Source organism: Arvicola amphibius, chromosome 8 (assembly GCF_903992535.2).
Source record: "Arvicola amphibius chromosome 8, mArvAmp1.2, whole genome shotgun sequence".
Taxonomy (NCBI): Eukaryota; Metazoa; Chordata; class Mammalia; order Rodentia; family Cricetidae; genus Arvicola; species Arvicola amphibius.
This window is the reverse complement of record NC_052054.1, coordinates 131,107,857-131,122,538: the sequence shown is the minus strand read 5'-3', so window position 1 is coordinate 131,122,538 and position 14,682 is coordinate 131,107,857. Positions and strand designations below refer to the sequence as shown.

General features: G+C 39.1%; 1 protein-coding gene across 1 annotated transcript in view; it reads left to right on the top strand.

Moving 5' to 3' along the window:
- Window positions 1–14,464, top strand: part of LOC119821997 (cytochrome P450 20A1) — a 34,203-nt gene extending 19,739 nt beyond the window's left edge. The window contains 5 exon segments of the mRNA XM_042055635.1: window positions 2,155–2,209; window positions 5,994–6,114; window positions 8,680–8,791; window positions 9,535–9,599; window positions 14,338–14,464. Coding sequence (XP_041911569.1) covers window positions 2,155–2,209; window positions 5,994–6,114; window positions 8,680–8,791; window positions 9,535–9,599; window positions 14,338–14,464 — 480 coding nt within the window.
- The last annotated feature ends 218 nt before the right edge of the window (window positions 14,465–14,682 follow it).

Here is a 14,682-nt window from a genome sequence, read left to right as displayed (position 1 = left end):
CTCCAGCCCACAGTCCGTTATTTATATTGGTTCTCACATTACAGGGATTTTTGGTTTTTTTTTGAAGACCTAATAAAGAAATAATTTTGTTGGGGCAGCTGACCAATCCCTGCAGCAAACAAACAACAAATTTTTTTTCTTCAGTAATCTTTGCGGTTTCCAGGATGAAGATGGGGCCCCACAACATCAACTCCAACTGGTTATTATGACGTCATATTTTTGTAGTGCTAAAATTTGGCCTGTTTTTTGGTACCAATTGCACAGAACACTTTTTATTTTTTTTTTTTTTTTTTTTTTTTTATTATTTTTTTTTTTTTTTTTTTTTTTTTTTTTTTTTTTTTTTTTTTTTTTTTTTTTTTTTTTCCATCTCCTTCAGTGCACATTTTTGACAACATTCTGGCTGGATCTCCTCAAAATATTCAGAGGCTAGACACATTCTTCCTAGATGAAATGTTACCCTGGGTATTTTACCATCATTTGCTTTCACAGGACCCCCTGAGAAGAAAAGTCGCCCCTATGTCAGCTGGAAGCAATCTTAGATGACGACGCCCCCTCTCCCAACAAAGTTTACCCTCAGGTTTAGGGACACTAATTGGTGGTTGGTATAGGGTTGAGGGGTTGAGGGAGGTATTATATGGACTCAGGGGTATAAACTATGTATATATATATGTGTGTGTGTGTGTGTGTAAAAAAAGGGAGGGATTAACTGGTCTGAAGGAATAATTGATTTTTGTGTTATTGTTTTTTGAAAACTATATTGGTGCTGATTCTTGTATATTGATATATTGAACATTGTATGAGAGTATGATCCTACCTCTGTTTGAAACAATTGTTATATTGAGATATATACCATATTGCAATGTACATCTCTACCTCTGATATTATTTATGTAATGACATTGTTTACCATATTGCAATGTACATTTCTACCTCGGATATTATTTATGTAATGACCCTGTTTACATGTAGAAATCATTGTCTTCTTTTATTGCACAGTCGTCTATTCTATTAGTCTTACAGTTAGATAAGTGTTGAGAACTATATGTTTGTCATATTTATATTTAGGATAATCAGGTTTTTTTAGACACATAGAGATTATAGTTAGTATAGATAATACTATAATTATCTTTGACCTCTTTGAAGAGCTGTAGAACATGGCCTTCAGTCTAACCTAGAGTTTTGTACTTAGGAGACACAATCCCTCCTGACAGCAACGCTCTACTCCCGAGAGAACGTTGAGCACCAAAGACACTCCACTGGGAGTTTGTCTTCTTCTTGGCAGAACTGGACTTTGGGCAAAGAAAAGCCCACACCTCCACGACTGACCAAGATACAAAATATCTATAAGTGGATAAAACAGAATTGTCTTATCTTGCCAAGACAGGATAGGATAGTTTTACTAAAGGTTCATTGCCGTTGAAAAATAGTATGTCAGGTTGTGTTAGGCCTCAGCCAAAGTTGGTTGCCTCAACATTGCTAATAAGATTTCGTGTGGTTGCCCAGGTAGTCAGTTGTCTCTGTCATCTGTTGCACATTTTGGAAGTTTCTTGTTTGTGCTTCCTGGTTGCTTTGGTAATATTACTTCCCTTCTCAGATCTTTTATGGAGTTGAAGATTAGATAATTGTAGCTACCTTCTACATTATTTAGACTTCCTGAAGTAGAATGTTTAGTAAAATTTCTGTTATATGTTTCTCGCCTAATATTGTTTGCTTCTTGTAATTTTATATGATCTATTCCCGTTGTATATAGTTGTATTTGGTTTCTGAATCTGCCTTATTTAGACAAAAGGGGGAGATGTTGGGGCAGCTGACCAATCCCTGCTTTCAGGGGCGTGGCTGCTCCAGGGGAGAGGGATACCTTTAAAAAGAACCGGGTTGGGGATAGACAGCCCCTGTTTTTTCCCACCCCCACTTGACTCTCTGCTTCGCTGGAACTTTGGCTTTGTAAGTGTATCCCACTTTCTTCTTTTATTAAAACTGATTTATTCTAAAAGGACTATTTTTGGTTATTTCCAAATTCCTCCGACTGCCGCTACATAATATCTTCCTCACACACTTTTCGCTGAGCCTAATTTTATACTCTATATTGTTTTAGTAGGACCTAGTAAAGACCACCTTATATTTCATACTTTCTAAACTTAGTTTTGTCTTGTAGATCCTAGAAGACAGTATGATATTTTCTCTGTCTGGTTGCATAATAACTGCAAAGTGTAAGTATAAATTGGCTTCTCTCTCAGATGGGTTACAGAGCATACACTGGCAAAAAGCTCTTTTAAAGAGAGACACAGTGCGAGAGCCCTCTGAAGTTTCCCTTCCTTGCTGCTGTGATCTTGTTTAAAAAGCTTGCTTCATACGGGTGCCGCCCACACACACACACCACACACGTGTGTTCAATTTCACCTTTGAAAACTGCCGCGAATGGCACATTTTAGGGGCTGTGAATTCTAGTTAGCACCTGTGAAATGAAATGCTGTCAACACCTTTCCTGCTGAGTGAGAGCTTCTCCATTTCCTTTCCTGCTCCCTTCCCTCTGGTGCTACAGGTTGAACCCAAGTCCTTCCTTGTCCACACTAGATAGACAGTCCCCTGCTGAGTCTCAACCCTTCTGGGGCTGCTTTTCATTAACTCTAGGCCGGTCTGCTGTTAGTAAGAACTCAGGAAGAATGAAGAGTCTACAAGGATGGTGCTTTGAAAGGACTCTTTTCTTGGAATTGAAGATGATTTCTATTTATAATTCTAAGATGGTGACCTTCACTGGTTTGTAAATTTATATTGATACAGTATTATAAAAATGTTTATAAACATAACAGGCATAATATAAAATGCTTCCAGGAAGTATTCAGGTGGCAGTTTAAAATGTAAAATTTTATGTTCCCTTGAAGGACTTCACTTATACATCATTTCAAGGACAAAGTTTTAAAATGATAAAGGCTGCTGGTGTAAACATCCACACGTTTCTCTTCTTCAACATGTAGGTGTGTCTAGATGTTATAGACTAATGAAATTTGTGCAGATGTGTCAAGGATCTCAGTTATTTTTAAAAAGTATTGTTGAAATTTTATTATTTAAGTATTTCCTTGCATATATTTATCTGTCACGGTGGCAGTGGGCACATGCCATAGTTTGAGCACGCAGTGAGAGCTCACCTGACCCAGGTCCCAGGGGTTGGACCCACGTTGTTAGGTTTGCAGTGAGTGAACTCACCTCGAGTCATCTCACAACACTGTGTTTTTTTTTATTGCTTATTTGCTTTAAATCTATATTACATTAAAATTTATCTTTGCTAAAGCTTTTTTAAAAGTGGAGTTAACCTGGGCATGGGGGCACATGTGTAAATTCCAGGGCCACACAGACTCAGTCTCAGAAACAGAAACAAAACAAAACTTAGTTTATTATGCTGTGGCCATAATCTCATAATCTCAAAGACAGAATTAAGAGTTAAATCTCATTTTCAGTTTTTAGGGGGGGGGTTATAAAGAACATTGCTATTTATTTCTTTGCATGTATGCTATGAGTTTTTAAAAAGATGTATTTATAATGCTTTACTAGTTCTAACTGATGATGAAGTCAAGCAGGACATATATTGACTACTGTAGGCAAATCCTTGTTAGCAGTATTAGATATATATTGTAAACTTGTACTGAACATTTTAATATATATTGTAAATTGCATATGTTTATATATCTTTTGTGAAATGGAACGCTGGGGTTCACCCTAAAGCCATAGGGGGCCAAGCTGTATAAAGTGGCAACACAGTCCTTTAGTCCCTGCATTCAGGAAGCAGAGGCAGGCAAATCTCTGGGAGTGTGAGGCCAGCCTGGTCTACAGAGCAAGTTACAGGACAGCCAGAAAGTGTAGGGGAAGTTAAGGACATAGCCAGTTACTCTTGAATAATAGAGTTACCAGGGAGCTATTGATTTTTAAAGGCAATAAATGAACCAGGCATACATTTTTAAAAAGTTAACTTTGGGTTTTGTGAATGTGCCACACTGCAATAGTAGCAGAACAGAAGGAATAATAATAATAGCAATAATGAGAATTTAATTTTGAGTCAGTCCTAAGTCTGGAAAAAAGGGAAATTGATAAGGAGAGGTAAACAGTACTCCATACACATTACAGGGTGGGGGAAACAGAGAAGGGAAAGCTCTCGGTGCTGCTGCTTAAGACATCCTCGGGGGTCCATTCACCATGTGAAAACGACAGCCTACAGAGTGGGAAAAGATCTTCACCAACCCAAAGAACTCAAGAAACTGGTCATCAAAAGAACACATAATTCAATTAATAAAATGGAGTACAGACCTAAACAGAGAACTCTCAACAGAAGAATCTAAAATGGCTATAAGACACTTAAGGAAATGTTCAACATCCTTAGTCATTAGAGAAATGCAAGTCAAAATAACTCTGAGATTCCATCTTACACCTGTAAGAATGGCCAAGATCAAAAACACTGATGACAACTTATGCTGGAGAGGTTGTGGGGAAAAGGGAACACTTCTGCATTGCTGGTGGGAATGCAAGCTGGTACAACCCTTTTGGATTTCAGAGTGGTGACTTCTCAGAAAATTAGGAAACAACCTTCCTCAAGACCCAGCAATACCACTTTTGGGTATATATCCAAAGGATGCTCAATCGTGCCACAAGGACATGTGCTCAACTATGTTCATAGCAGCTTTGTTTGTCATAGCCAGAACCTGGAAACAATCTAAATGCCCCTAGACCAAAGAATGGATAAGGAAAATGTGGTACATTTACAAAAGGGAGTACTACACAGCAGAGAAAAATAATGACACCTTGAAATTTGCAGGAAAATGGATGGAGCTAGAAAACATTATTTTGAGTGAGGTAACCCAGACCCAGAAAGACAGTTATCACATTTACTCACTCATAGGTAGTTTTAAAACATAAAGCAAAGAAAACCAACCCACAAATAACAATCCCCAAGAACCTAGACAACAATGAGGACCCTAAGAGAGACATACATGGATCTAATCTACATGGGAAGAAAAAATGACAAGATTTCCTGAGTAAATTTGGATCATGGGGACCTTGGGAGAGGGTTGAAGGGGAAGGGAGAGGCAGGGAGAAGAGCAGAGAAAAATGTGGAGTACAATAAAATCAATAAAAAAAGAAAATAATCCATAAACCTTCAGAAACCAAAAGTGAGCCACAAGCCAGTGTCTGTCAGAATGCATATTAAAAGTTCAGATGAGGGCCAGGGGGTAAAGGTGTCAGCCACTAACCTGATGACCTGAATTTAGACCCAGGAAGCCACGTGGTGGAAGGAGAGAACCAATTCCTACAAGTTCTGAACCCCACAGACATGTTAACTCTCTTATATATGCTTACATAAGTACATACATTAATATACACACACAGTAGATAAATATGATTAATGTTTTTAAAATAGTACAGGTGGGTGGACCTTACCCCCAACCTATAGAATCTGAATCTCTGGATGTTAGGTTGCAGTATCAAAAAACTCTCAGATGTTTTTAGGGGAGCCAATAGCCTGAGCAATAATTATTAAAAGTCTAAAAAATGATATATGAGCAAATCTTCCACTAATTTGATTTGTAGGAATCATTTCATTAGTGCTTCTGAATGAACAGGATGATTAAGTCAGGTCTTTATTTCATGAGACTGAAACAGATAACCCATCATAATCTCCAACGTTCAGTCCTCTCTCAGGTGATTATTCTCACTGACTTCAGGTAGGAGGATGCAGACATCTGAGTTGCCTGCCAGACTTCAGGAGGATGATGTCGTGACAGTGAACACGCGTTCTCATCTTCTATGTGTCCGTGTTCTATTTAAAGAAACTCAAATCCTGTGGAGAATTTTGTTTTTATTTTTGGTAACATTTATGTACATCTATCAGGAAAAACAGGAAGAAAGAAAATTTACAAACTAAACCATTGGCTTTTTTTTTTCTTATTTTATACCAAAAATTACTCAGAAGCTACTTTCATTTATACTAATATAATTTTTACATAGTGTGTACCTGGGTAATCTGTTTTCTGACAACTTCTGGGGACATTCAGAAGAAGCTCTGTAAGGAGATAGACCAAGTTTTGGGGAAGGGTCCTCTTACTTCAGAGAAAATTGAACAGCTAAGGTAAGAATACAATGAAAGGAAAAAAATCATTAAAAAGACAATTATCAGGTGGTTATTTATTAACTTAAAGCTTATGATAATATGTAGGAAATATATATATATATTTCTTAAAATATTTACATAGATTTTAATTTTTATTTGTTTCTATTTATTTAAAAATTATTTAGACAGGTGGAGACAGAAATTTCTGTTCCACCCAGTCCTGCAGCGTTCAGCCCAAAGAAACATGCAGAGATTAATATTAATTATAAACTGTTTGGCTTGTTAGCTCAGGCTGTCTATGTTTAGCCAGTAGCTTGGTACCTTTCCTCAGTAAGACATTCTCACCTTGCTTCCTCTGTGTCTGGCTGGTGACTGGCTCTGCCTTTTCTCTTCCCAGAATTCTCCTAGTCTGGTCGCCTGCCCATACTTCCTGCCTGGCTACTGGCTAATCAGCATTTTATTAATCTAATACTAATGACAAATCTTTACAGTGTACAAGAGCATTATCCCACAGTAGGTGGATAAATGTAGTGTACACATTTAATCTCAGTATTTGAGAGGAAAGGCAGGTGGATCTCTGTGAGTTCAAGGCCAGCCCCACCAACACAGTGAGTTCCAGGACAGCCAGAGCTCTAATAAGGAGACACTGTCTTGCAGAAAAATAACAACAACAAAATTTTAAGTGTTTATGTGTATAAAAGTATTTGTATACATGTGTGTATAGGTGCCTGTAGAGACCAGAAGAGGGAGTTGGATCCCTTGGAACTGGAGTTGGAGTTAATCGTGAAGCACCCAACATGGATGGGTACTGGGTCCCAATTCAGTTCTCACGATTAAATCACAAGCAGTCTTAACTGTTGTTGACAGCCCGTTTCTGCTTTGTGAGGCAAAGTCTTACTGTATAGGGGCCACAGACTTGTAATCCTCCTACCTCAGCCTCCTGGGTGCTGTGATCACAATTATGTATACGACACCCATGTACATACAGATTTTAACAGATTAAATTTAGTCTCATGTCTAAAATAAAAAAAGTAGTTCTGGGAGTTAGAGAGATGGCCCATCTCTCTAGAGTTAAGAGCAGTCAAGAGCACTGACTTCTCTTCTAGAGGACCTGGGTTTGATTTCCAGAACTCACAAAGTGGCTCACTCACAGCCATCTGCAATTCCAGTTCCCAGGGATCCAATGCCCTCTCCTGGCTTCCATGAACAGTACATGCTAACATGGTGCACAGACACACATGCTAGAAAAATACCTATACACACATAATAATAATAAATTTTAAAATAAAACTATGCAATTGTTGTACCATATTGGAAAATAAAGTAGTTCTGGAGAATCATTTAATTAGCCTGTATATAGTCCCAATGATGTCAAGCATGTGGACATTTATACTTCATTTATAAGAATACAAAATAGTATAGGCACACTGGAAAATGCTATGGTAGGGTTTTATAGCGTGAAGCATACACTCAGCCTCTATATGAAACACTCCTCAGCATTCAGTAGTTACTTAAGAGAAATGAAAGCAGGCCTATACAAAGACCTGTGTGCAAATGTTGGTAGCTGTGTATTCAAAACACACAAGAGCTGGAAGCAGCCCAGATGTTTACCAGCTGGTAGATAAAGAAGCAAATTTTGATTTTGCCATACTATGGGAGGCTGATAATTGATAGAAAAAAACAATGTCAATATATACAGTTACTTGTTATGTTAAGTGAGAGAAACAAGTGCAAAGGGCTGCTTACTGATGTGGGAGGGTCTTCTGTTTGTGTTGATTTCATTGGTTAATAAAGAAACTGCCTTGGCCCATTAGCTAGGCCAGCCCTTAGGTGGGTGGAGAAGACAGAACAGAAAGCTGGGAAGAAGGGAAGTTAGTCTGACGCCATGCCTCTCCTCTCTGAGACAGACGCCATGGAGCCAGCCACCAGGTCAGACATGCTGAATCTTTCCTGGTAAGACACCACCTTGTGGTGCTACACAGATTACTAAATATGGGTTAAAGCAAGATGTGAGAATTAGCTAATAAGAGGCTGAAACTAATGGGCCAGGCGGTGTTTAAATGAATACAGTTTGTGTGTAATTATTTGGGGGCATAAGCTAGCCAGGCAGCCGGGATTCGGGCGGCAGGATGCAGCCTGCAGCTCATCACTACATTTCACTAGTGTGAAATTCTACAAAAGGCAACGTTAGCTCGATAGAAGGCCTTGCCATTGACTTCTCTCCATCCTGTTCTGGGCCAGTGGTTGCACACTGTAGTCACTTGGGTCACTTTAAAAGCCAGACATACACCTGGAAGGAGTCTCAGACTGTTCCACGGTCTCTGGGCATCAGACTGTTTCACAAGGTTCAGTCTTAACACAAACATCCCCAAAAAGAAAAAGAAAGTTTCCCAGGTCCCTGGAACTGGGGTCACAAACTGTTCTGAGTTATCATGTGGGTGCTGGGACCTCTGAAGGAGCCACAAGTGTTCATAACCTCTGAACTATCTCTCCAGCCCATTCATGTGGTTAATGACCCCTGTTCTGCCTATGGTTGTCATGCTTATTGACTTCAACACATCTGTTTAATTTTTATAAAAACAGATATTGCCGACAAGTGCTTTGTGAAACTGTTCAGACTGCCAAACTAACCCCAGTTTCTGCCAAGCTTCAAGACATTGAAGGAAAAGTCGGCCCATTTGTTATTTCTAAGGAGGTAGGAAATGTTTGGTATATTTAGCTTAGTCAGATTATCTTCAGCTAATTTAATACATGTTTTTTTTTAATTTCTTTTAATTGAAAAAATGTTTCATATGATATACTCTGATCACAGTTTCCCTTCCCTCATCTTCTCCCAGATCTTTCTCGTCCTTTCAGCTTCCACGGCCTTCTTTCTCACTTTAGAAAGCAAACAGGAAAATAAACAAATAAGAATAAGCAAAATATACAAACAAAAACAAAATGAACTCAATGGTACTTTTGGAGACTTTTGTCTACAGCTAGTTCAGAGCTGCTCTGGGTTTATGAATCTTCTGTACATTCTGTGAATCAGATAATCTCATTGTTTCACTTGCTTCTCTCTGGTAATTAGATGGAACAGCTTTTCATATGTGTATCAATGGTTCACATTTCTCTTTTCACCCCCGCACTTCTTCCTAGTGAGCTGTCTGCTTGTGCCTCAGCTGTCGGCTAGAAGTGGACTCCTTCCCGTTTATGATCGTTTCCCACTGATGCTCACAGGAGTTTTTCAGGGTTTCGCCATATGCAGGTTTTGAATTTTCACATCGTCAAGTCTGTTTTTTTCCTGCACAGCATCCAAACACCGTGGCATGCTTGGGAAGCCTGATCTGTTGTAAGATCATCAAGATAATGGCTGGAGGTGACTTTGGCACTTTTCTTTGTCACTGCCTAGAGTAGAAGAGCTTTCGGGTGTTGCATTTGTGGATCTCTGTTTTCTAGACCCTCATCCTTTGTGCCCTCGGTGTGGTTCTTCAGAACCCCAGCACTTGGCCGTCACCACACAAGTATGAAGTCGTGTCGTGTCTTTTTGATTGCTGGTTTTTATGTGTAGTACAGTTGCATTCCTTTCTAATGTTTTAAAGAAAACATTCAGTATGTGGTAGTGCACATGACAATGGAAGTCACTCCACTTCTGTCTGCTCTTCAGTGCTTCTCCTTCATTACTTCATCCGCCCTCTTTCCTCCTCTCTCCTTCCTTCCTTCATTCATTCTTGAGGCGAGGTCTTACTTGATAGACTGACCTGGAACTTGCGATCCTGTCTCAGCCTCCTGAATGCCCAATGTGACATGTGATGTGGGAGTCCCCTCTGTGTGCTGTGATTACCATTAGTGAATAAAGAAACTGCTTTGGACCTATAGCAAGCAGAACTTTGGTAGGCAGGGAAAGCTAGGCTGAATGCTGGGAGAAAGAAGGGCAGTGTCAGAGAGAAGCCCTGGATCTGCTATCTGAGACAGAGGCTGAGTACTTTAGCTGGTGAGCCACAGCCACATGGTGATACACAGATTAATAGAGATGGGTTAAATTAATATGTAAGAGTTAGCCATTAAGAAGCTAGAGCTAGCCGGGCGGCGGTGGCGCACGCCTTTAATTCCAGCACTCGGGAGGCAGAGGCAGGTGGATCTCTGTGAGTTCGAGACCAGCCTGGTCTACAAGAGCTAGTTCCAGGACAGGCTCCAAAGCTACAGAGAAACCCTGTCTCAAAAAACAAACAAAAAAAAAGAAGCTAGAGCTAATGGGCTAAGCAGTGATTTAAATAACACAGTTTCTGTGTGATTATTTCGTGCCTAAGCTAGCCGGATAGCCGAGAAGAACAAGCAACCTCCTCCAACAATGTGATAATATCGATCTTGATTTTTGGTTTTGTCTTTTATTATCACTTACCTCATAATCAATATAGTTATCTGATTCTATAACTGCCCTTTAGTCTTAATAGATTTTTTTAAAAAGATGTCTCTTATGCAGTTCTTTCATAGAATCCACAAATCACAGCTGTGTGTCTTGTGTGAATGGTGAGGGAGAGGTTGCCTCCTGGGAAATTTTTCTTAAGGTAGTGGGCTGGGATTTACTTTCTGGGGCAAAGCTTAGATACATGGAGTTGTTTTGAGATCATATGACAATGCAAGAAGAAGTCCTGGTGATGGGACTTCGGTCATGCGTCCTCTAAGGATGGTCATATTAAATACTCCTGGCACTTGAGGTTTTGTTTTAGTATCTTAGCATTAAAGATCCTTTGTTGTTATTTGTTTGTTTGTTTGTTTTCAAGACAGGGTTTTTTCTTTTTTCTTTTTTTCTTTTTTTTCTTTTTGTTTTTCGAGACAGGGTTTCTCTGCAGCTTTTTCAAGACAGGGTTTTTGAAGCCTGTCCTGGAACCTGTTCTGTAGTACAGGCTGGCCTTGAACTCACAGAGATCCACCTGCCTCTGCCTCCAGAATGCTGGGATTAAAGGTGTGTGCCACTATCACCTGGTTTAAGATTAAAGATTCTTAATAAAACAGCAGATCTACAATTTTTATTCTAAAATTATTAGCTATTGGCTAAATTTTATATTCTATATGGCTTTGATAATAAAATTGAAAAGGTGCTTCTGTAAAAATATGTATGCCTATAATTATGGAAAACTAAAATTAGAAGACAAAATATTTATGTATTTTTTTCTCAATATAAGGTTTCTCTGCATAGCTCTGGCTGTCCTGGAACTCACTCTGTAGACCAGGCTACACTCAGACTCAGAGATCTGCCTGCCTCTGCCTCATGAGTGCTGGGATTAAAGTGTGCACTAGTGCTACCCAGCAGAATGTTTTAATCTTTAAAAAATAATATGAAAAAACCCAAGTTTTAAAAATTTTTTAGTGAGATATGAAGAATCTGTAAGGTGTGGATTCTGTTCTAGTGGCATAGGGAGAGAAAGAGGAAGGGAGAGAGAGAATTACATAAGAGAGAAAGAGGACAAACTTCACTGGGACTTTTGGCATTTTGCTATTTCAGAGCATACAGAGAAATTGAAACTGTTAAAAGGAATAGATTATGTGGGATGCCCTTTTATATGCTATGAATATGTTTTATTGTCATTGGTTAATAAATAAGCTGATTTTGCCAATAGCCAGGCAGAATAGAACCAGGCAGGAAATCTAAACAGAGAGGGAGAAAAAAAGCAGAGTCGAGGCCTTATAGCCACCGAAAGAGAAAGATGCCAGAACATTACCTGAAAGCCACAGCCATGTGGTAGTACACAGATTAGTAAAAATGGGCTAATTTAAGTTATAAGAGCTAGTTAATAAAAAGTTCAAACTAATAGGCCAAACAGTTTGTAATTAATATAAGTTTCTGTGTGATTACTCGGTACTGGACAGCTGGGAAGTTACAATAGATGGAGCCAGATGTGGAGGCACACAGCTGTAATCCCAACACTTGGATGTAGCAAGTCTTTTTCTGTCCTGCCAGCCAGCTCCCAAGTAACGACACAGAGACTTCTTATTAATTATGAAAGCTCAGTCTTGTAGTCTCAAGTCTTAGGCTTGCCCCCATCTACCTCTTATAAATTAAACTGCTTCTATTAATCTACATTTTTTAACCTCTTTTCCTGCATGTCCTGCTTCTTCTACACCTGACTGGCAACACTGCCTTTCTTCCTCGGAGCTTCCTCTCTGCCCATAAGTCCCCCTTATACCTCCTGCCTCCCTATTGGCCATTCAACTTTTTATTACACCAATCACAACAATATATCTTCACACAGTATACAAATATCCCACAATACTTGGGAGGTGGAAATAGGAAAAGTGAAAATTTGGGGATAACCTGGGCTACATATCAGGAGTTTGTCGCAAATATCTACCTCTCCCAAACAGAATCGAAGCTAAATTGTGGAAATCATTTTGAGTTATTAAATTTAGAATATGTAGATGCTAGTAATATAGCTGAGAACTTCCTGAAGCTGGCATTTCCTTATATATATCAGGTAGAAGGGTCAGAGATTTATTGCTGCCAGGACTTCAAGAGATAACTCATCCAGAGAAAAATACATATACAGAGAACTCAGATACTAGAAAAAGTAGGTTAATTATAGCTTAATATAATTGTCACATGGAGGAGGAGAAAAGAGGAGGCTGGAATTGACTTTTTAACTAAATTTGATGCCTTTGAGATCCAGGTAAATTGTTGCTTGTTCTTTTTATGGCTGAGTAATCATCCATCAAATAGATGTGCCATACTTTGTACAACCATTAACCTGCAGAAGGATATTGCGTTATTTTCAGTTTTTACTATTATGAATGAAGCTACTATGAGCATCTGTATGTTTTTGTTTGAACAAAAGATTTGTATTTTTATAAATGCCTATGATTATAACTTTTACATATGTTAAAACAAAGTAAGAAATTGTAATACTGGCTGGGAATGTTATGTAAATTAGTAAGGTAGGAGGAATGTGAGTTGGAGGCTAGCCTGGGCTACACCGGGAGGGCCTGTCTCAGATGGAAGGAAGATAGGGAGCAGGGAAGAAAACAATAATCTTCTGATTCAGCTATTTGGTTTCAGCATTGGTTCGCTTCATCCAGGAACTGTGTGCGGCGCAAGGAACAAGCCCTGCTCTCTCAGCCATTTGAGCAGAACGTTTGATCAGAACGTTGCTCACAGGTGTGGGCAAGCATGAAGTGATGTTCTGCACAGTACTTAGGAAAGCACCTCCTTCGTAACAAATATTTGATGCATGTATGTCCAGCACTCAAGGCCGGTGCTATGCTAAACATTTTGTTTGTTACAATTTAAATACATCGTGTCTATGCTAAACATTTTGTTTGTTACAATTTAAATACATCGTGTCCTCTCTCCCTCTCCTCCCTCCTATCCCACCCATGCCCTCCTTGTCTTTGACCATTGTTGTTACACGTGCATATAAATGAACCAACACACAAATGCATCCTGCCCAGTCTGCTCTGTGCTGCTTGCATGTGTGTGTTTCTAAAGCTGCCCACTGGATGTCAAAGAGACAAGTCCGAGAATGTATCCCTAGAGGACACTAATTCTCCTTTCAGCAATTGTCAGTTGCTTTAGTCCCTCACCTAGGGGTGAGGCCTGGTGAGATTCCCCCGTCTTGGGAATTGCAACTGTTGTTGGAATTGTTCAGGTCTTGCTTGGGCAACCATGTTGTTGAGATTTCATGGGTACATCTCCTCTGTCATAACTAGAAGGCACAGTCTCACAGTGAACTTCCCGGTCCTGTAGCATGAAACATTTTTCTTACCTAATTCTACTTAATTCTCTCAACAGTCCATGAGCTGAATCTTCTACTGCTGGAGATATCGATTAGAGAAGTCCTATTTACAAAGCAGTGCAAATAGAGACGAACGCCCGCTGTCGAGTGCTGTTGACCTTCACTGTGTACACAGCTGTGACAACATTAGACACTGACGACCTTCTCAAGACAGATTGATCTTTAACTTATAGTAAATACAAATACAGTAAAATTCATAATAATTCATAAATAGAATTTCAAGCTCAAATGCATAATTTTAATTGAAGAGATAATGTAACCTGCTACATTGCTGTATCTGAAGAATGTATTTTTTTTAATCCACTGTTCAGAAACAGCAAGAGATTAAGTGTCTGTGTGTTCATTGGTTTGGAAGTATAATAAAGTATAATGTTACTGCAGCAGATTTACACTGTTACAGCCTGTGCATTTAGTGTTGATGTTTAAGGGGCAAGTGGGGCTGTGCTCTGTGAACCTCGGATTTTCCTTTTAGGTTTAATACAGATCATTTTGCTGACGAATCAGTGATGAAAGTGTTTTCTTCCCTTGGTTTTTCAGGAACATGGGAATGCCCAGAGCTGAGGGAAATGACTGAGACAAACGTAGGAAAGGAAAGATAACATCCTCGTCTGCTCAGAACTAGATACTCTCTCTATGACAGTGAAGAATCTGTGTAATTTTTAATGTCAAATTCTTAATCTTTTTTTAAGGCACGCCAAGTTTATTAAAGTAGATTAAAGCATACTTTTAAGGGGTGAGAAAAGACAATGGCCAAAGAGTTCCTTATGATGATTTACATTGTTGTAGACTTGATATTATTTTAAAAACTTAGTACAGA